The sequence below is a fragment of the Colossoma macropomum genome, unplaced genomic scaffold, assembly GCF_904425465.1.
Source record: "Colossoma macropomum unplaced genomic scaffold, Colossoma_macropomum, whole genome shotgun sequence".
NCBI lineage: Eukaryota > Metazoa > Chordata > Actinopteri > Characiformes > Serrasalmidae > Colossoma > Colossoma macropomum.
The window spans coordinates 29,663,022-29,684,737 of record NW_023494791.1 but is presented as its reverse complement, the minus strand read 5'-3'; the positions used below and the strand labels follow the sequence as shown (position 1 = coordinate 29,684,737).

The window sequence follows — 21,716 nt, the reverse complement described above, 5'->3', positions numbered from 1 at the left end:
AAACAAATAAAATAAGCTGCACTATGAACTTTTTATTTGTATAAAGATTCAAATAATAATATAGTCAATACCTTATGTTGACATATAAAAAACGAATCAAACATGCAATAACATAAAAAAGTTGGCACCATGTGGCCATGAGAGGTTTAAACGGTTCAAACACGAGTGTTCAAATGTTTTCTTGTGTTTTTAATGCTAATTCAGTACAGACTCAGCTTAATATTACTTCTCCTCTGATAAGCTGACTTAGGCTATCAAAACATCCCGAGTATTCTTTTAATGATGGTAACATTTTCTGATAAGGACATTTAGATTATCAAACTATCCTACTTGCAGTTATAACATGAGGCTGCAGTCAGCCTCCTATTCACCAGCTTCTTGTCCCAATTTTCCTGTTCCACCTTAAATGGTGGACATTCTGGTGCCCGAGGAGTAATAACCGCTGCACTATTTAAGGTGGAAAAATCTAGAAGCTGGTGATTAAGAAGCTGATTTCAGCTCGTAGTTTTACTGCTGGTAGAAGTTTTAAAAAAGGTGATTTAAGCTATCAAAATATCCTACCTAGAAGGATGTGTTATGTAAAAGGAAGAATTATGTACGGAGCTACCTATAAATATGTGCTACGGTAGGACATTTCGACAAGAAAGCACAATTCATCAGAACACATTCATTAAAGTAGTGGCTGGAGGTCATGAAGATAAATCATAAGATTTGAAGTGTTGCCCCCTTATGCAGTGATGTCCATGTTTAATCAAGTTTCCCTCTGCATTCTTATAAAAACAAAATACAACCCTAATTTAGACTTAGTCCTCTCAGAAGGCTGAAAAATCTCTGGAGTGATGGCTTTTGCCATGTTTACACTGACACACAACAAACTCACATTGCATGCTTGCGTCTGGAAGACTGTTGCTAACTTTGATTGATGCTGGACAAAATTAGTTGAGATTAGATTGAGTAATTCTGGAATTTTCCTTTAATTAAACAGTGTTGCTATTAACTATATTTATAACAACAAATCTGAGTGTGTAAATGCCTACAGCTTTTTGACAGAAGATGAGGCCTCATAGAGAATGAGAGAAATTTAATGGGATGTGGCCCTGCAGTACCACTGTGTCCTTGAATAGTGTATATGGATTGTATAATTCAGGAGGGTGCACATGTGTCTAGTGCTATGATGTGTCTAAAATTATCGTAACATTGCAGAAGATTCAGAAGTGGTACCTTGCTGTTCCTGCAGACAAATGCGTAGTTCTAGGGCTGCAGCACGATCCGTGGCCGCCTGCACACGTGCAACATCCAGTTCCTCCTCAAGGTGGGCTCTAAGACAATTCAGGAAATATTTAAAAAATAATAATAACAAAATACAGCAATACACTGACAATACACCTAAAATGTGCTCAAAGTCTAAAATAAACCAGAAAAACACAGAGAAAATATTCAAACACAATTAAAATCAGATAAAAACTTAGAATGCTTTATTACTTATATTTTAATGAAGTTATAATTGACCTCCAACTCTACACCTCTCTTAACATATTTATGTCAATACTGATCTTGACAATAACTTACACATAGCAACATTATGGAAAAATCTCTGAAAGTTTCCCAAGCTTACTTAAAAATGCAGTGAATACAGATATATATACAATTCACAACAATGTTTTCTTTCAGGTGCATTCTAGACAATGCACACACCGTTTGCAGTCTGTAAGCACAGCGACTTTCAGCAGCACACTGAGCTGACATGTTTCAAACTTTCAGTTCTGCCTCAAACCTGACACTATCCTAATCTCTCTCCCACTACGAGAGAGACATAAAAAGAAACTTCACTAATTAAATAGCTCTTAATTTGCCAAGAAATCAAAGTGCTAAGTGACAAGCAACACAAAAACCCAGCTTGGAATGCACAGTGTTCACTTCACCTAGGGAGAAAGGTTGGGGGGAGGGGTGGAGGTGAGGGGGGTCCAAACAGACAAGAACTGAAACTAAGCCCAATTAGCTCCCAGCAATTAGCTTTATTCATGCTAAAAGCTAATTAAGAAGCAAAAAAAGGGAACCACGCTCAAGACTGTACTTTCAAGTTATTATTAGGACCCAAAAGAAGTCTGTGGAGGATAGGGTTAGGCCCCCGCGAGATGCCCGCACCTGAAACACACACCTAGTTCCCCTCCCTTTAGCTCTAGTGCTGCAGGCAAAATCCTCTGTTGAACTGCAGTGGCTTGCTTCATCAAACCTGAACATGCTTGTTCTCAGCCTAGGGACTTCACACAGCAGCGGCAAAAACTTAGGAAAGGAACTCCAGGTAATGTGCCGTATTTACTAGGAGCTTCAGCGTAAAATGTTGACTGATTTACTGTTTGACAACATCCAGTCATGTACAGAATCTTTACCAGTGAGGAACCCTCAGGGCTTAGAGAAGGCCTAACAATCATCACACTTGTTGCATAAAAAGTGCATTTATAACATTTGAGTGTTTTCACTTAGAATTGAATAAGCTGTTTTTGTTAATGTGTCAATCAGTCTGGAGTGTGGCCAACTTGCGCATCTGTTAGTGGACCTAACACAATTGACAGTTAACTTTTCCCTTTAGGCACGTTAGGCTGTCTAAAGGCATTGTGTTAGAAGTAGCTCCTGGCTGGCTTCATGTGACTCGTGTATTGGACATGACTAAATTGGGAGAAAATTGGGAAAAGTACCAAAAGAAAAAAAAAATGTTCACAATTTTTCACAATATGTGCAAGTATTATAGTAATATGCTTACGTCATTGTTAAGTTTTGTTTGGAAACAAAAGGTTTAAAATCTTGAAATTCCAAACAGAAAAATGTCAGAATTTTTGCCCTGTAGTATCTACTACAGCCAAGTTAGCTCTACCATTGGTTAGGTCTTCTGGAACTGGACTAAATGCCTAGCACGTTAAGACAGCATAACTTGAAAGTAACAGAGGAATCAGCAATCATGTTTTGGTTTACAAACAGTGGGACCAATTTCATTAACAAATAAAATAGACATCACAGACAGAACAGTAGTCTAACCAGGTTCCAGTCAGCAAAACAGCAGCCGTAACTCTATGCTAGAGCTCTTCACTAAAAGAGACACTGTACAGCTGCTACATACAAGGTAAAATATATGTTAATGTTTGTTACAAGCTTCAAAAAACATACTGTCGCTGTCCAAAAACCCCCAGGTATCTCGCTTTTTTGCGATTCTTATTTTTCTACATTGTTTGAACTCAGCAACTGCCATTTACATTGTCTGAATTTTTATGATGACTTGACTAATAGGTATGTTCCAAAACTGCTTGGAATAAAATCTTTTTACATTGACTTACGTTCAAAGTAAAGAATGTTTTTTGTCATCTCCAGGAAAGTTACCATTTTGGAGATATTTGAATTTCTTTCTGCAGCGACAATAAAGAACGTCTTTTGCAAGCAAATGTCCGCATTTAATCTATAAGGGAAAAAAATGCTTGTATATACTGGCATTAGCTTAGCACTAATATAATAATAGAAATCATATAGGCATGCTAGTAGAAATTAGCTTTAAAATAAAAGCGTTATGACCCAGTTTTGACATTTATAGCCCAAACCAAAAGTCTAGCTCTACCAGACATGGTTCACCACTGACTCTTACTGTAAGTTAGGAATGTTGTCTGAAGGGGCTAATTAGTGAACATGGTGGGCAAGAGGTTAAATAAATGGATTTCTAAATAAAATCTTTTCAGATGGTGTAAAAGCAGACGGATAAGTGTCCCATGGCTATGGATTTCTTCCTCTATAATGGTCTCCAGTCGATGCGGCACTGGGCTACAAGAGGCCGTATCCATCGTCTTAACGGTGCATGTGAGTCCTATCATGCTGGGCATTTACTAGGCCTCAGTCATCTAGGGTTTCTAATGTATGCTGTTATAGATGTCCGGATATTGACGCGACAGCAAGAGTGGTACGGCTCACAGGCCAAATTTTCATTAGGAAACTCGAGTTTTTCTGCAGCGGATGGAGATATGGATTGAGTTTCTCACTTCTGGGGTCTCCAGAGAACAGCAATGACACTCTGGAGAAGATGCTGCTGCCAGAGATAGAATCAGCCGTTGGAGTTTTGAGACGTCTGCCGATGAAGAAATTAGTTATTGATTGGAGGCTGGTTATCACTGTGAAATGTGGATTAAATTAAGAACATTTATGGAGAAGGAAAAACTCTGCTTCAAGTGCCAGCTGCATCATGGGTCTCTTGATATTTCTGTAAAAGTTGTGACTCATGAAACTAAAATAAGATGTTAACGCAATATAACAAACAAACCACACTTGTCAGGAGTCCATAAACGATACTCATAGACTAGTATCTTCTTAAAAATCATTAATGTCAAACCTGTGCATTTAATAAGTGAGCTGTCTGCACCTAATCCTCGTCTTTCCTAGCACACTAGCTGCGCTGTTTTGTTGAGGTGGTCCTCATGGGCTTGGGTTGTTATCTACAGACAGTAGCGGTGAGTTTATTAGCGCTCCAGCTGTAGAGACGTTTGCAGTCGGTCTCTCCTGACCCCGACAGCCGCTCAATTAAAACATAGTGACTGCGGCGCCTCTTTTCATGTCAACAGCGTATAATTGTTTTTTGAGATGTTGCTAACTCCCAGCTCAAACCCCCCCCGCCCTCCTCCTCCTTCTTCCCCTGCAGCGAAGCTCCGGCAGGCCGTGTGTGAATACCTCCATTTGAATAACAGATGTTTATTTGCAGGCTGGGTCACTCCCCCAGGACGGTTAGCGGGTCCTTCTCCGGAGCTTTCCCGCGCCAGTTGGGTATCTTTTTGGAATAAATAAATAAAGAAGTGCAGGATGGTGGGGGGTGTCAAGGGTCGAAGTCCTGCTGCTTTCGGCTCAGTTTGCTCAAGAGAACATCCAGAAAAAAATCAGGAGTTTCTCTGCTCTGCTCTGATTCAGTAGGGATACGAAAAATAGCGTAGAGAGGTAGCAACACACAACACCTTATGAGGATGCAGATGTAAGGAAAAAATTCTAAACTGAAAAGTAGGCCTAGGCAACATAACAAAAAGGAAGAATTATTATAGAAATTAAGCATTTTTTAATATCGATAATATGTAACTGTGAAATGATTCTATGAAATGATTACACTGCTGTGTTCTTTAACCCAGTTGTAGCAGCACAGGCTTGAACTTGAGCAGCTGCTACATCAGTACACTGTGTGCATTTTACTCTCCAAACAGGGAGGGAAAAGTCTAGCCATTCACTCACAACAGAACATATGAGAACAGTTAGCAGAGTTAGCAAGCATTAGCTATTTTCAATGTTTAAACAATGGAGAATAAACGGTGATGAATTAAAAAAAAACAAATGTTGAAATTATGTAAAGAAAATATGCACAAGCATACAGTTGTATACAAATTTTTGGGCACCCCTGGCCAAATTACACATTTTATTGATTTTAAGACAAATAAGTTAACACATTCTCTACACAGAACACACTTCTGCACATTTTACTGTACAATTACTGTTTATCTGCTGAATTTAACATATTGGGAAAAATATAAAACATAAAATGTGCCTGTGCAAACATTATGGCACATTTTATATTTTATGTTTTATTTTTTTCAATATGTTAAACTCAGCAAATAAATTAAAATTATGGGCTAAAATCTGCAGACAAATGCCATATTTAGGTTCACTGTAGAGGATGTTTTTAATTTTTTTTACTTATGAAATTAACAAAATGTAATGTAATTAGACTAGGGATATTCAAACCTTTGCATATGACTGTTAAAATACTACTCAGACCTAAAACTGAGCATTAAAAAACACATACAGGACTGTGTACAAATCTTAGGTACTTAAGAAAATTGTTCGGCAGTAAAGTGTGTTTTGCCTGTAAAAACACTATATAGCATTAGAATACAGAGAATTAAATAAATACAGTAAAACATAGGTTTATTCCGTAACTTTCTGTAAAGTTACTAATATTTTGATTAGAAGAATACAGTAAAAGGAACACAAGTTTGGTTCCCAACTTTTGGATATAAAAATATATTGTGGTCAGATTTTTGGTCATCACAACAGAAACCTTTTTTGTTAAAAAATCCACGAGCTATATGAAATCCCAGTTCACAACGATAACGTGTTACAGATTTTTCAACACACATACACACAGACCTCCATATAAATATACATGAGTAAACAAATGAGCAGATAAAAGGAGGAGGAACGGTCAGTTGATTGGACATGCATTCATGATTTTTTGCTTATGGCTTTACTTAACCATACAAGACAGAGGTGGCTTGAGGAAACGAAAAAAAATGCAACAAATGGATTGTAATTGTGGAGCTCTAATTGGCCTGCTAGTTCCAGCAGCAATGTGTGGAAGGTTCATGGACAGCCGTGGGGTATCCATCCCCAGTCATCTGCTCTTTTACCTGAGATGGTTTCAGGGCTGAAAGTTGTAAAGGCCAGTGAAAGGCCCATGAGACAGCCATGTCCGTTCTGACCAGCAAGCTTCATGCCAGACACACAGCAATAACAGAGGAAAACACTTCTGGCACTTTGAGGCTGAGAATGGGGGAAAAAAAAATCGCATGGTTTGGAGGGTCTGGGGGGAATTAGCTCTTGTCTGAGCTCACGGCCGGACGGTAGGCCCCTAGTGGACGAGGCCTTGGCCATCAGCAGATTCAGAGCAGTTCAGAGGGATTTCTGCTGTGTGGCTGCAGGCGTTACACACAGGAGTCGTGGCTGTGTTTCTGCTGGGGTCACTCACTTCAGCATTTCATTACTGGAAAACGGTGTGGGCATGTTTACATGTCCCTATCACATCCCTCTGAAGCGGTCTTGCTCATATTTTTGCGTATTTTTGGCTTTTTTCTGCTGCTGTCACTCAGACATATACAGTGGGTTTAGTATTACATTTCTGATGACAGTGTTTGCATGTCATCACTGTCATAAGAAACAATGTAACTATTTCCGTTTTTCTTTTCTTTTTTCACATCTTTTGAAAACACAAGCTTCCCTTTTACAGTGTCACATTTAACAATGAATGAAATATGACAAATAGCAATTTTTTTAAAACAACATTTAGCTGGAGAGAATGAAAGAAAAAAAGCTTAAAACGCGTGATTCCACAATTGGGGTGCATGCCACTAGCATTACATTTACAAATATGTATGTAAAGATAAAATACATTTTAAGCATAGGCAAAGTGTCCATCACAACAACCCATATGCACGAGTCAGATAAATAACTTTAAAAACCTTTAATTATCTACAGCACTTATAAAACTTGCATCATCTGAATTTCCTGAATATCACGGAAAAAAGAAAAGTTCTCTTTCTTCTTTTATTTTTAATGATATCGTGATATGGAAACTATCACATAAAAAAAATAAAATATTCATTTAAAGTAAATGAATAAATAATTATCAGAATGTCCTCATATCATTAGCGTGGATGCTATTTAACCATATTTAGTGTATTTGATAATTTTGTGCTTAAAAATTCAACCCTCAACCCATTTAAACGGCTGTCAGGAAATAAAACGTAAAAAATGAGATACTGTTCTTGAGATGGTCAGCACATTTTCTGAATGGTTAAATGCATGTTTTCTTAGATTCACACCTGAAAAATTAAAACAAATAAAACATCATTTTAAGGAGTTACAAGGGCTAAATGGCACCCCAATCATGAAACCACTCATAATGTCTTGGCACTCACTGGTAAATACTTATTCCAATTCACATTGTGTTTAGTAATGTACCTGTACCATGCACACAGAACAAATCTTATAAAGCCTGTAAATCCTATAAAGTTTGCGGGACTACTAATGCACCACTAAACCATTAATTAAGACTAAGACTAAGAGGAAATATCAAAATTTAAAAATTACAGGGAGACTACCAAGATAAAAAGCTGTGATCATTTTTCTTGCAACTGACAAGAGCACACAGACAATATAAATCACTTTTTTGTCCAACAGCACTTCTCAATAGATGCTAAGCATGTTATTTCCTGCTGTTACAGTTATGGAGATACATGTTTTCATATGACAGCATCAATATTTACATGCGCCTAAAAGCAAGCTTTTCTAACTTCAGAGAGTCACAATAACTTTACAGTGATTTTTTGTGATTTCTTTTGCCCCTAACTGTATGGACTTCAAAATAAACATCTATCAATTAGGGATGTGTGTTCTGACTAATGTTGATATTCAAGTATCTGTAGGAGTTAACGAACAATATCTAACCACAGAGGAGGGCATTTTGTCTGAGCATAGTAAGTTCATCACAAGATAAACTGACACACTGCTGCTGACAGGCTAAAAAATCACTAAGAAGAATGAATATTGAGCAGCAAACAGAGGTGTACATTTGAAAACATCTTTTGGTCACTGCGCTTGAGTAACAGAGTCTGCCTTGAGCTAATGAGCTAATGCTAACACTAGAGCTAACCAATATACTGGTAGACAGTCATCTTCTATATAAATCTCCTTAGTGGATGATGTGCCAATATGTGAGTTTGTCAAGGTCATATCTTTTCAATTATTTTCTAGCTACCAGGTAGAGTAATTTGCCTAGCTACAGCTGCACTACATCTGACTTCCCAAATCACACTAAAAATGGGTCCTTAGCAACAGTGATTTCTCAAAATTTTGGTCATTCAGAATGGTTTGATGTAAAACGGTACATTGTAGAGAAAATGATTTCTTTACTGTGGTGGTGATAGGAACCACCAGAGGTTGTGATGGACGATGGTATGGGGGGTGTAGTGCTCCATCCTACGAGCCAGTGTTTTTTTTCCCATACTTACTAACTCTGTGTGGCATGAATGATGTGGCAGTGACTGCTACAGCACAAACCGCGGCCATTCACACACAGAGTCTGCGCTGCGGAGCTATTCAGCAGACCTACATACTGAACATTCTCACCAATCACAAAGAAGTTCTACAGACATTACACAGTCATTGTGTAATGTCATTGTCTTGTGTTGTCTTCTAGCTTGTGGCTGGGTCGTTGATTCAAGCCTAAATCTTCCATGTGTAGCACAGAACGTTTAATTAGATTTTCATTTAATAATAGCCACAAAATAAATAATTTGCACCCTGTCGTTGGTGTGGATATGGCGGCTGTGGGCAGGGCATGGGGGTTTTACATCACCATGCTTGCTTAACATCTTGTATATCAAATATAATCTTGGGCAATCTTCTGTGTGGGAGCTTTCAGAGGCAGTAATTGCTTTAGACGGCTGGTTCTTATCACCACCACTGTAAACAGTACTGATTCTGTGAGTTTGTGAATTACTTTGTTTACATCTTCATCAATGAGTCATGCAATTTTTTTCTAAATCAGTGGAATTCACCTTTAAGGCACTCATATTTCAATGTAGCGAAGAATCATATGCTTGCTTAATCTTAAATAAGAACAAACCTATCACACTTTACAGCCCTGTTAAAAAGTAACACTCACCGAGCCTGTATATTTTCTCTCTCACTTTCTGTGATGCAACGTAATGAATACCCAAATTCCCCTCTCCATGCTGACTTATTTACTTTCGGAAAGCAAGAAGCAAGAAAAAATGACCAAATCTAATGAAGTGCTTTCCTAACAGAGAGACACAGTAAATAGAGCTGGCTGGGATGTTTAATATCACCTACACTTAGATGGCACTGCAATTCTCTCATTTTATGACAGGGCTAGGGGGAAAAGGAGCAGAATGTTAAATCATTATGTGCTTTTTTTAACAAATAATTGATGGAGGGGGCAACGCTTTCACTCTCCATCAAAACACACTTTAAACATTCAGTCTTTGTGTGTTCTCCTGTCTCTGGATCTCAGTGCAGTACCCAGGGCCAAAAGCCCCTCATTACTCCTAATACCTTTTAGCAATCAAGATGAAACAAGAAAAACAGCGGTGCAAAAAGGGTAAACTTTATTAAACTTCATTAAAGTCAAAGTCGTGGAGCACGTCTGTAATGGTCACTCTCAGTGGAGGCTGCGCTGCGCAAATCATCTCAAAGGCTTTTTTCACACGTAATGGCTGCCTAATTTATGCTTTGATGTCGTGTGAGTGTTGCCATCTCTGGCTAAGGGCCGTGTTTACTGTGTTTATGAGGCCTAAATCATCGCTGCCTCTTCATACCCACAGACCTTTAACTACAATTAACAAGCATGGACACCAAGCAATGCTAGACACACGCATAATATGAGGGGGAGAGATATTAACGAAGGGGAAAAGAAGTGAAAGGGAGGGGGTGCTGCGCAAATGATCTCACAGCAAATGAACATTCTCAGCTTGCTGCACGACACAGAAGAATTTGCAGTGGGAAAAAGCCTGGCTCTCGGCTTTATTTGCCTTTGCAATTTACTTAATTTAACTTATTTCCCTCCAGAGTGCTCTCCAGCCCTGCTCTTAACACTGGATCTCCGTCTCGCTGCCTTCCATCACTCCACTGCACCGCTGATCACTCGCACCTTGTTCTCCCGCCGGCTTTAATTTGCAATAAAGCAAAATGGCAGTCCCTGAGGCAGAGACTTTACCCTATGTGTTGAGAGGAATCAAGAGGTTCCAGATACAAGCAAGCAGTGTAAAACGCAGCTATTGTAAATTTGTTTGAATACAGGGCCATAAAAAAGCCTGGGTAATAAGAATGATAATCAAATATAATTTTTGTTTGGATAAAATGATTATGCTGTTCTGTTTGTTATTAGCAACAAAGGCATGAACGTTGAACAGCTGCTACTTCAGTACACTAAGTGGTGGCAAAGTTTGCCTTTTACTCTCTGGATGGGAAGAAGGAAACTGTCTAGCCATTCACTCACAACAGCACATACCAGTGAGATAGTTACGAGTTAGCAAGCATTAGCTATTTCCAGTGCTAAAATTATGGAGAGTAACAAAAGTTGTGAGCTAGGAGGAAAACATGCACTACCGTTCAAAATTTTATATTCAATTATGACGTTTGGACTTGAAATGAAACATCAGAAACTACACACCAAGGGTAAAGTAACTTTAAATGTTTATAAGTTATTAAACAGTAAATATCTACTGTATCTATATAAGTTTTATGTCAACTTATTTGTTGATCTCAACTTCTGAAATCTGTTGAATTATTTTAATTAGAACTTTTTTTCTCGAATCAGCTTATTCTGCCATTTTAAAATCATGTACAGCTCCAGTCATCATTCTGGATGTTCTTAGTATTTATTTGAAACCTGTGAAGTTGCAAAGGCTAACATATTATAATATATTTATACATGTATCTGCAATCATACCGCTTTCATATTATTGAAACACTGATTCTGAAAAGCACTCATTCTGTGGAGGCTACCATAAATAAATACATGCTAATGATGTTAGCGTTCAGCTCCTAACTAGCTTACCTTAGCTGTCACCTTAGTGAGCTCTTTACGAAGAAATAAATCTAAAGAAAATAGCAATCAAAACATCAAAATACTATTCAAGTTTTACATTCTGCCATACCGTCAGGAACCTCCCTGGCTTGAGCTGGCCTTACAGACAGGCAGAAGAGCAGACTGAGTTCCTCCCGCAACCCAGAAAGGATTTGGAAGCGAACTCTCTCCTCATTTGGAAAAATGGTCGTTTGGAACTCATGCCTGCTTTTTTATGGGTGTGGAATTGACTGCAGCCGGCGGGGAGTGTCTGGCCACTAGGGGGCCAGTGAAGAAATGATTGCTGGGAGATGAGCAAAACCTACCCACCGCTGATGCTTTAAGTATCAGGCAGCCGCCTTTGTCGGCAATTAGACATCCCAAAACTACAGGCCACGAGGAGGTAATTAACCATTAACGGATCATTGCAACACTTCCGAGCGCAACCTTCACCACCACAATCACTGTGGTACGGTCAGCAAAATGGCTGCCTGCCACCAGTCGGCTTCTCCAGCTCGGGCCCGTTGGCTTCTTACTGCAGCTCAGCCGCCCAGCTTTAATCGCTTCCTATCAACGGTAATTTCATTCACCAGGCCGCAAAACAGCTTGATAAAGAAACGCAGCCTAATTACACCTCACATCTTCCTACCATCCCTCTTACTGCACATAATGAATATACACCAGGGGAGAGAAGGGAGAGAGAGAGAGCAGGTGGAAAGTGAGAGAATGTAAGACAGTGATGGTATGATGAAGAAAGAGAAAAAGAAAGTGAGTACAAGAAAAATATGGAAAAGAAAAATTAAGAGTTGTGTGTGTGTGTGTGAGAGAGAGAGAGAGAGAAAAAAAAAGAAAGAGAGAGCAGAGAAAGAGGGCTTTTGCTTTCTCAATCACACTATGAGGTGGTAATGGTGGTAAGAGCCAGTGGAGATCAAAGGGAGTCGCCCTTGCCCTCTCGCCCCCTCTCTGTTTTTTCCAGGGAGAGCACGAGGACGTGTGGGCGAGTTTACGCAGTGTCCGCTGGAGCGGGTGTAAAGGGGATCAGCGGTAACCCTGCAGGACAGAAAAAGTGAGAAACAGCAGTTCCCTCGTGCTCCTCGACAGGTCACTCTCATAGAACATACCATCCCCAGCTGCATTCGTTTCCAGCCCCAGCTGGTCCCAGATGAAGTCCATCCAAAATAACCCCATCCACAACTACAACACAAGTAGATTCATCCGGAATAACCACATCCACAGGCTCAACACCAAAAACTTCATCCAGAACAACCCCATGTATAGTCCCAACACCATCCAAAGTCCAAACATCAACAGCTCCATCCAAAACAACTCCACCAACAGCCCCAACGCCAACAACGTCAGCCAGAACAAATTCATATCCACAGTACCAATATCAACAACCTCAACAACTCCATCAAGAACAACCTCATCCTCAGCCCCAATACAAACCTCAACAACTCCTGTCAAAACAACTCATCGTTCATGGCCCGAACAACAACAGCTCCATCCAGAACAACCCCATCCACATCCCCAGCACCCACAGCTCCATGCAGAACAACTCCATTCATGGACACAACACCAACAAATTCATACAGAACAACCCCATTAACAGCCCCAAAAACAAGAAGTCTATCGATAACCCCAAAACCAGCAACTCCATCCAGAACAACCCCATCCACAGCCCCAACAACTCCATCCAAAACGACCCAATCCACAGCACCAACCCCAGATCCAACTTTACCTCCAACCCCCAACACTAAAAATCCAGCATGACCAACCCCATTCCCATCAGACCTACTTCCAGGTACAGCAGTAGTCAGAGCCCCTTCCCCACCCCCAGAAGCCCCAATTCCATCCCCAGCAGCAGCAGCAGGCCCAGAGCAGCCAGCAGCGGCCGCTAGCCCGTAATTAGCTCGGACAGCTCGAGCTCACGGAGAGAGGGGGGGCAGGCAGCCGGGCTACATCATAATGAGCTCAGCTGGGATTAGGAGGACAGGGCGGAGGGGGGGCGGACAAGGGAGGAGGGCTCCTGAAAGAGCGGGCCGGGGGTAGAGATCAAACAGGGGAGGGCCGGGCCACGCTGGCTGGCAGGGTTAGACCCCTCAGCACAGCACGGGCCAAATGAGGCCTGGCAAGGAGAGAGCCAAGCCAGCCTAATAAAGAACGACTCCTTCAGCAGACAAGAGCAGTGGTAATTAACACACACATACACACTCACTGACACACACACTTGCACTGTCACTGAAAAGCACTCACACCCTTCTCTGGAGAGCACTCCATGAAACCGCTCAGAGGGAACTTTAGCGTCTTTGGGTTCAGGCTGCAAGATTCAACCAACTGTCTACATTACACAGCAAACCTATTGCATTCTTTTGAAAGAACACTGTCCGTCCTTTGAAATCTCCCACTAGTGAGAAATCTCTGCCATCACACCAATCATTTTAATCCATTAATGTTTGTTGCCCCTGCTAGAGGGAGGATTGTCAAGAGAAGTGCTGTTTCTGGTAGGAAACAAAGCCCTTAACCATTAACACCTGAAATTATCATTAATCATTAACACAGGCCAGAAAATGAAACCTCTTCACAGACGCACCATTTAAAACTTGGTAATGTAATTTTTCTTCTCCATGGTTGTGGTGTGTGTGTGTGTGTGTGTGTGTGTGTGTGTGTGTGTGTGTGTGTGAGAGAAAGAGAGAGAGTTTGGAAGTGGCAGTGCGGTGGTAGTGGGCCTAATGATGGCAGCCGGAGCTGATAATGAGAGGGGTGGGGGTGGCAGTAGGAAGAACAGCAGGAGGATCAAACTTTAACACCCGCAACATGAGACTGGCAGAAAAGAACAGAAGCACTACTGGTGATAGGAGGCACAGGAACTCAGAGATTTGTTACTAAACACATTATACATGCTAGAAAATAACTGCTGAAAACTTGTGAAAAGACTGTGAACTATGTGGTACTAAATTGTTTAGTTTTTCATAATTTTTGTGCTCGGAATTATTTCGGCAGGCCTGAAATCATGGCTTGATAACGCACTAGAGCCAACTTAGCATGACCCCTCCCCTAACACTATAACATTATAAAAACTTTAGTGGCAGTCTCGGTAACTTCGGCTAAGCTAAAGATGCTATCAGCCAGCCGGCCTACCCTCGCCCCTTCAGGCTGTTTGAGCAAGGTCAGTGCCCAGCGGCTACACTTCACACTGTGAGCTGGATCTCGTTATGGCTCGCTGGCCCTCCTCAGACAGCGCCTGAGTTGCTAACTTCAGCTGGGCTAACAGCGCTATCAGCTACATGGCACTTTGAGTAGCCAAGCCAATGGATCTCATCTCTAAGATCTCTAAGATCATGCGAAGTAAGCATGTTGTTTCTCCAGGCGATATGCAAGCAGAAACGGCCATTTACGGAACAGGTCTAACAGGCTACTACTTCTCAGTTAGCTTACACTAGCTATGCCTAGGGCTGGGCGATATAACTTTTCCTCGATAGGTCCAATAGATTTTCGATATAATACACCGTTCTCACACTTCCACATACTAGCGACAGCCCTGGTGGCGTTTTCTACTGCAAAGAAAGCGACACTACTCTGCTGTCACCAAAAGACGGCGCACTTCCGAGTTTTTCGACATGATTAGAGAAGGAGGGGGCTACGAGTAAAATTGAGTCTTTAGCAATGTCTGAAACGTGGAGTCATATATTCCCTGTTTGAGTGGAGCGACTAGAGATCCGGTCTCCTGTGACCAAATGTGAGTGACGAGTTATGTGGTGTAACTGTACTGTCCTACAGTGAACTCACTCTCTTTCCATACATTTTAACCAGCAGCGTTTAGCAGCATTAAATCATGTCTGCTCCTCATAACTAAAGCGCTGTTACAGAGGCTCACACAGTCATATTTACGTATTAGTGCATTCCCAAGCAACGAAAATGAAAGAAAGAAGTGTGGTTCATGCAAATTACAGCCCTGATTTAAACTTAAGTAAAGTGAGGATGCTGTGAGGCACTGGAAAGTGGGAGAACACTATCCTTCCAGGCTAGCTGTTTTTAGCAGCTGGCTAACTTGAAGCAGTGCTCCGTCACTCACACAACACAGCGAACTGATGATACTGTAGGTCAAACAAGACACAAAAGCACCGCTTTCAGTTTAAACGTACCTAAAAGGAGGACTCTGTTTGTCAGGTGCGAGAGATTCACACTGCAGTTAATGCTGTTACACAGAGAGCAATATATTGCGGTTCACCCCTCAAACTGCCACGATAGAATAGAGAAACTCAGTCGTCTGCTAGCTGGTGTTTGAATACTGTGATATGCTCTGACATGGATGTGGTAGGAGTGATGGCAGTAAGGCGCTGTCATCCATCACTGACATACCGAGCCAGCTAATGTTTGCTGTTTGTACTAAATTAATGTTGTTGAGAAACTAAACAGTTTAGCACTGTTGTTGGCCAATTGTTTAGCATTTGTAACGGAATAACCTAGCACTCGTCACCAGACAGTTAAACCCAATATTTCTTTCTTAAATTATGACTATAACAAAAACTGCAGCTGTGCTTTTCCAGCTGGTAAAAACAGCTCACCAGAAACTTTCTCCCACTCTCCCATGACAGATTTGTGCAATGTTCCACTGTTTGGCGAGCATTTATCATGTTCTGACCATGTAGTTTAAAACAGCAACTAACCACCCAGGAGCAAAAATCAGCCTTCAAACTTGAAAGAAATAATGATTTGACATTTATCGCGATATGAAAAAAATCATTATTCTGTTGCAGACTGAGAGGAATGAGGTTGATTTTCGAGTTGGTCCTCTGGATCCGAATTGGATTCTGGCTCCGGTAACTCAAACATGTATGTCTGTACAAGACTAATAAAGCTAGACAGAGCTTTATTAGCCATATTATTTTCAGGTCATAGTGGGTGCAAAGTAGGAAAATTCAGTAGGGTCTCTTACAATATTCAATCATTTGTCAGGCACCCTAAATCAGTAGTATTTAAACTGTTTCGGTCTAAAGCCCCCTTTGTGGATAGTAAGTGCCCCTGACCTGAACTCAGTGACATGGGCTGGTTCTATGACATTACAAACAACTTTTTTGAGGGCAGGGTATGGTCATGAACCTTTGGCATTCATTTTAGTGGTATTTCATATTGTTTCATTCATATTGTTGTATTTCATTTTAGTAAAGTTTAATACTATCTACCATTTTCAAATGAGTACTGTGTTTTCAGAGAAGGTCAAAACGGATTTAATAAACTGAAAAATTAAAAATTAAAGTTATTACATTTTTCTGTATGTCTTACAAAAAAAGGACAACATTTCTTGCTCTATTTGAAATAAACATTCAAATGGTGTCAAATGACAAATCTCCTTATTCTAAACAACTTTCCAAATAGATGCGTTTGGCTAAATTGCACAAGCCATTATGTATTTTGGTTTAGAGATATTTTCACCTGAATTGTACAATGAAGAAACTGTCATGTCCTATTGTCATGACACTTGCTTAAAGTGCAAGCTTAAAGCACTTATTGCAATTGCAGAGTCTACTTGCAAAATAGTGCCTGGACCCCACAGATTGCCACTTAATGTTGTATTTCTCACTTACTTTTCTGTGAGGAGTTTTTTGTTTTCGTGCTTGAAGTAGGCCAGTTCGTTCCAAACGGCATCGCTGTTCTCCTGCCGTAACTGCCACGGCTCAGCGCGCTTCCTCCTGCCTTTCGACCTGAACACACACAGATACACTTGTATCACTAACTTTTAAGGGCTAAATGTTGACTTAGATGTTTACTCATTAACCTACACTCTCATAACTACATAATATGCTATCAAAGCATTTTTCAATTTGTGATTATAGTGCTGTCTTTTGGGACTATGATATAACATGCAACATACTAAAAGCCCTAAGTGAACCCACAGTGAGCTGCGACATGGTTGGCATGCATAATTTTTAACCATAATGATTTATATTAGCTGAATTATGTGAATGACTTTATTGATTCAAACATCCAAAGAAACATCTGTGATTAGTCAGGATGCTCACACCAGAACTTACAATAGGAATAAGAAACTCCTAAGCAATGACAAAATCCATATAGGAAAGTTTGTTCACTCAATGGCCATCTTTGCAATGCCACCAACACAGTTATTTCCAGCCATACAAGATCAGACTCCTCTCTCTCTGAATGGGAAGAGACCAAAATACTCGAAACTGAAAGTCAAATTACCATCTCAAATACATTAGAAAACAAGAAAATACAAAACACTCATTTTAATGTCATTTTTGTAGAAAAAACTAGAAGGTAACCGAAAAAAAAAATGCAGAAATATTTTTCACAAATTAAAAAAAAACAAGTGGGCATGACTTTTAAAACACAAAAAAGTGCACTTAATAAAAATATGTGGTTTGGTTGTGACAATTATTAACCTTACACACTAATTTTCAGACTTTGGGACACATTTACTTCAAAACATCTGACTGCTCACCATGTACCAATGAGAAACAGGGAAGCAGTTGCACTTCCCATTCATATCAACTGGAAAACATAGGACAGTAATTTTTTTATTTACTGTGGGACTGCATTTTGAACTAATTCGGGGGAATGGTCTACATATACTGTATGTACATATATATATATATACAGTATATGGTCTACAAATGAAAGGCATAGTTGTGTTTTAAAAAAAAAAAACATCCAAACAGACTTCAGTCATCTTTCCTTATTCCTTTCTTTTTTTTAAGGGCATGTGGTCCTCAAATGCAGAAAAAAAACTACACACACACTAGCTCCAGTCAGTGCCACACCTGGCAGCCTCTGGGGCTTTCTAAACACAGGGGAGGTGTTGGACAGGCACTGTTGGGCTTGAGTGTTTGTGTGTTTGCCAGTATTCAAATCAGTGGCCTTGAATCTGACACACCACACACACAAACAGTTGTTTGAGCCCAAGGCAGCCCTGAGTGGCCTGCAGCAGAGCGTTCCCAGTGGGCCATGCAAATGTAAATAATGGCCAAACACAAACGAGGTCAGGCTCATCACAGCAGCTCACTTAAATTCTTAATGCCCCTACATGGTGTTACCACACACACACACACATAGTGACAACCCTATTTCATTTTCTAACAATGCTTTCATTATGCATGTGTGTTCCGACCCAGTGTGAAGAAAACAAAGTACAGTTCTGAATTGTGCTGTGTTTCCACACTCTAAACAAAAAGCTTCCATTAGGGAATAAAGCTCTAGAGTGGCGGCAAAGCTCTCATCAACACAAATACTACTTAAACCCCGCTCCTCAGACAGGTGCCTACAGCTATCTCCTTCCTTCCATAATGCCCTTGAACCTCTGCTATGACTGAGAGAGTGCTGTGGGGGTCTGTGGGGGTAGCAGAATGCCGTGTGAAAAACACTCTATCCAAAAATCCACAATGTGATCCACTCTGAAGGGCTTAACAAGCGCATCCTGGAGAGCGCCAACCCTCGCCCCATTGTGAAATTCAGCATAACGGCTGTGAATGGTCTCCTGGAGCACATATTCATGAGACGGAGTAAAATCTCCAGTTCTAACAGAGACATCCCCTCCTCCAAACACCCCCCCCCCGACAACAGCACTACAGCACTTTTCACTTCATTATACAGCAAGGGGGGGGGAGTGGAAGAACTTTTTGGAAAGGCGGCGGCTAATTGCTTTGATTCTGCGAATCTGTTTATGAGCGCATCTTTGATCAGGGTGTGGATGTTTTAATAACCTTTAATTCTATTTACTTATCCCATCGCCCCCAGTCTGATTTAGAAACTTAAAAATCGAGTTTTGAAAAGGGTATGCGCGCGCCTCTTCCTAATGGCGTTGGGTTAGCGTGCAGCTAATTGTGAATGACGTGGCGAGTTTCTCGGGGCTGCAGCATGAGGCTGTTGCATATTAATGAGGCGCTACCACTGCTAGTAGGCAGTGGAGTGTTAGTGCTCAGGGGGTTTGGCCCTCATCAGGGTCCACTTTCTTTCCTCACCAATTCTGGCCCTCCAATACTGGAGGGCGCTGCGAGCCTGACCTCTCCGGAGCACCTCAGCCAGCAGGTGTGTAACATGGTTAGTTAGAAAGGCTAATCCGTTTAGCCATGATAGCTAATGGATTTATTTGCAGAGGCGTAGCTAGCATCGAAAGAGTTTGCACAGTGTTGATTTTTTGCTGGTGCTGTGCAGAAAGTGCTCTCCAGCATCACAAACAAACAAAAGGGTCAAAACAAATACTGTGTGAAAGAAAAGGTAGAGTGTTTTGGGGTACCCCACCTTAACCCAACCCCATCAACTCTGCCACCCACTGAGCTGCTGGAGGAGAGTTTCTAAGTGGAGGAATGGGGCCAGAGGCGGGGGGTAGGAGCAGGAGCCCAGCATGGTGGTGGCTGGGGGCTCCTTAACAAGCCCCAAAAAGCGATGAGAGCTGACGTTTTCCCCCCTGGCTTGTTAGGACTGATTTCTCTGCATTTAACAGAGCTTCTTCATTTCCTATTGTCTTCCAAACTGACTGGCACGGTCTCCACGGGCCTCTGAGACAGGGATCGGCTTCAAACAGCCACAAACATCCGCAAAGCTCAGAAGCCAGCAATGCGGGCCAGTCAGAACAGCGCTTTCAAAGAAGACCGGGGCGTCAGCTAATGAATGGTTTTTAAGCAGCACTGTTTTAGAGCAATCATTGGGATTTGAGGTTCTGAGACAGGAAAGTTAATAAAAGTACACTTAATAAACCATGATGAGAATATGAAAAACGTGAAAGGCTCCCGACAATGACCATTATTACAATTTGTTCAATATTGTTTTTGGTCATCTAAAAAACACTGTATATGACATGGAGTTCATATAAAGTCATAGTATTTTGTTTAAGTGCTTTAATGTATTGGACTGACACCAACACTGGCATCTGTGGATCTCTCGCAAAAAAAACTCAAGGTTTCACCAGGAAATGTAATCATGTTTTCACACAATGTCTGATCAAAAGCAGGAGCATGGAAATCTTACCATATTCACAGTGTGTCTATTTTGCCGGTCCAATACACACACACAGATACACACACACGCAGACACAGCAGAGGTGGATAAATTCACACTCCTTTCACACGGGCTCACGTTGCATGGCTGTTTTCTTTAATTAACCCAGAGAGAGCAGAGCCGACAAGGTCAACACTTGTGTCCCGTGTGGATACTCAACATACGCTTCCATTAGTTACATTTAAAAGGCTTGAGAAGGGAGCGAGAGGGTGCGGGAAATCTTAATGACACTTCGCTGCGTGCTCTGCTTCGGCACATGGTCTGGGCTTTTATCTACAAGCACTACTCTAAAAGGGAACTCAAATCATTTACGTTCAATCTCTTGTCCACCTTTCTCTTTCTAAAGGTAAGACTCTAAATACACCACAGTGTGTACAAAAAAAATAGAGAAGCATCTGAACTATTGAATCAAATAAGTGGTGGAAGTATTTCAGAGATGCTTCTATGTTGAATGTTTTTGAGAATCCCACTACTTTAGGTCTTTAACTGGCCCTGCATCAGCACTGCCATGTGTGCACACACCCTCGCTCCAGCATAAGGAACCAATCACCAGCATAAAAATATTGGTGTTTGATGGCATTTGATAGAGAACTGTTTGGTGTAGAACATTGATGGAGAATGAAGGCATTCGATGGAGAGTGTTTATGTAGGGTATATAATATTGCCAGTGGTGGACAATAATTAAGAATCATGTTTGGAGAATTTGTCATGTCTGGTGGAGAATGTTGGGGCCTGGTGGAGAATGTTGGTGTTTATTTGGTGGTCACCACTTGAGTTTGATAGAAACGTATGCTGTCTGTTGGAGAATAATGCTCTTTGATAGAGAATGTTGGTGGTGTTTGGTGCGAAACATTTATGTTTAGTGGTGAACTGTATTGTTCAGTAGATAATGTTTGTGTTTGATGAAGCATAGTTGTATTTGTTTAGGGGGGAATGATGGTGCCTGTTTGCTGGAGAATGTGAATATGGTCTAAAGAACACAGAATTAGTGGACATTAATGGTCACTTACTGGCCCTGCACATCCTCCACCTCCCTCAGCTGCTCCTTCACCGCCCTGTAGTTGGTCTGGATCAGATGTAGACGATCATGACGTTTTGCATGAGCTCTCCTTAACTCCTCATTCTCTTTTGTCTGTAACACACACACACACACACACACACACACACACAATACATTTAAAAACGTCCTTTGTTTCAAGTCCTAATTCAGATAAGTCTTTATTGGGGAAATAATGATAGCAGATAAATAATTTAAAAGCCACATGATTAGTTTATGAGTACTGTTTTTTTAAGCCAAAGTGAATACACTTTCCTTACATCTATC

General features: G+C 40.9%; 1 protein-coding gene across 1 annotated transcript in view; it reads right to left on the bottom strand.

Moving 5' to 3' along the window:
* Positions 1-21,716, bottom strand: part of cntln (centlein, centrosomal protein) — a 156,758-nt gene that overhangs the window by 71,689 nt on the left and 63,353 nt on the right. Inside the window, exons 12-14 of the mRNA XM_036574811.1 lie at positions 21,403-21,524; positions 16,963-17,079; positions 1,222-1,319 (exon numbers count right to left, since the gene is read on the bottom strand). Coding sequence (XP_036430704.1) covers positions 1,222-1,319; positions 16,963-17,079; positions 21,403-21,524 — 337 coding nt within the window. The remainder of the gene's footprint in view (positions 1-1,221; positions 1,320-16,962; positions 17,080-21,402; positions 21,525-21,716) is intronic.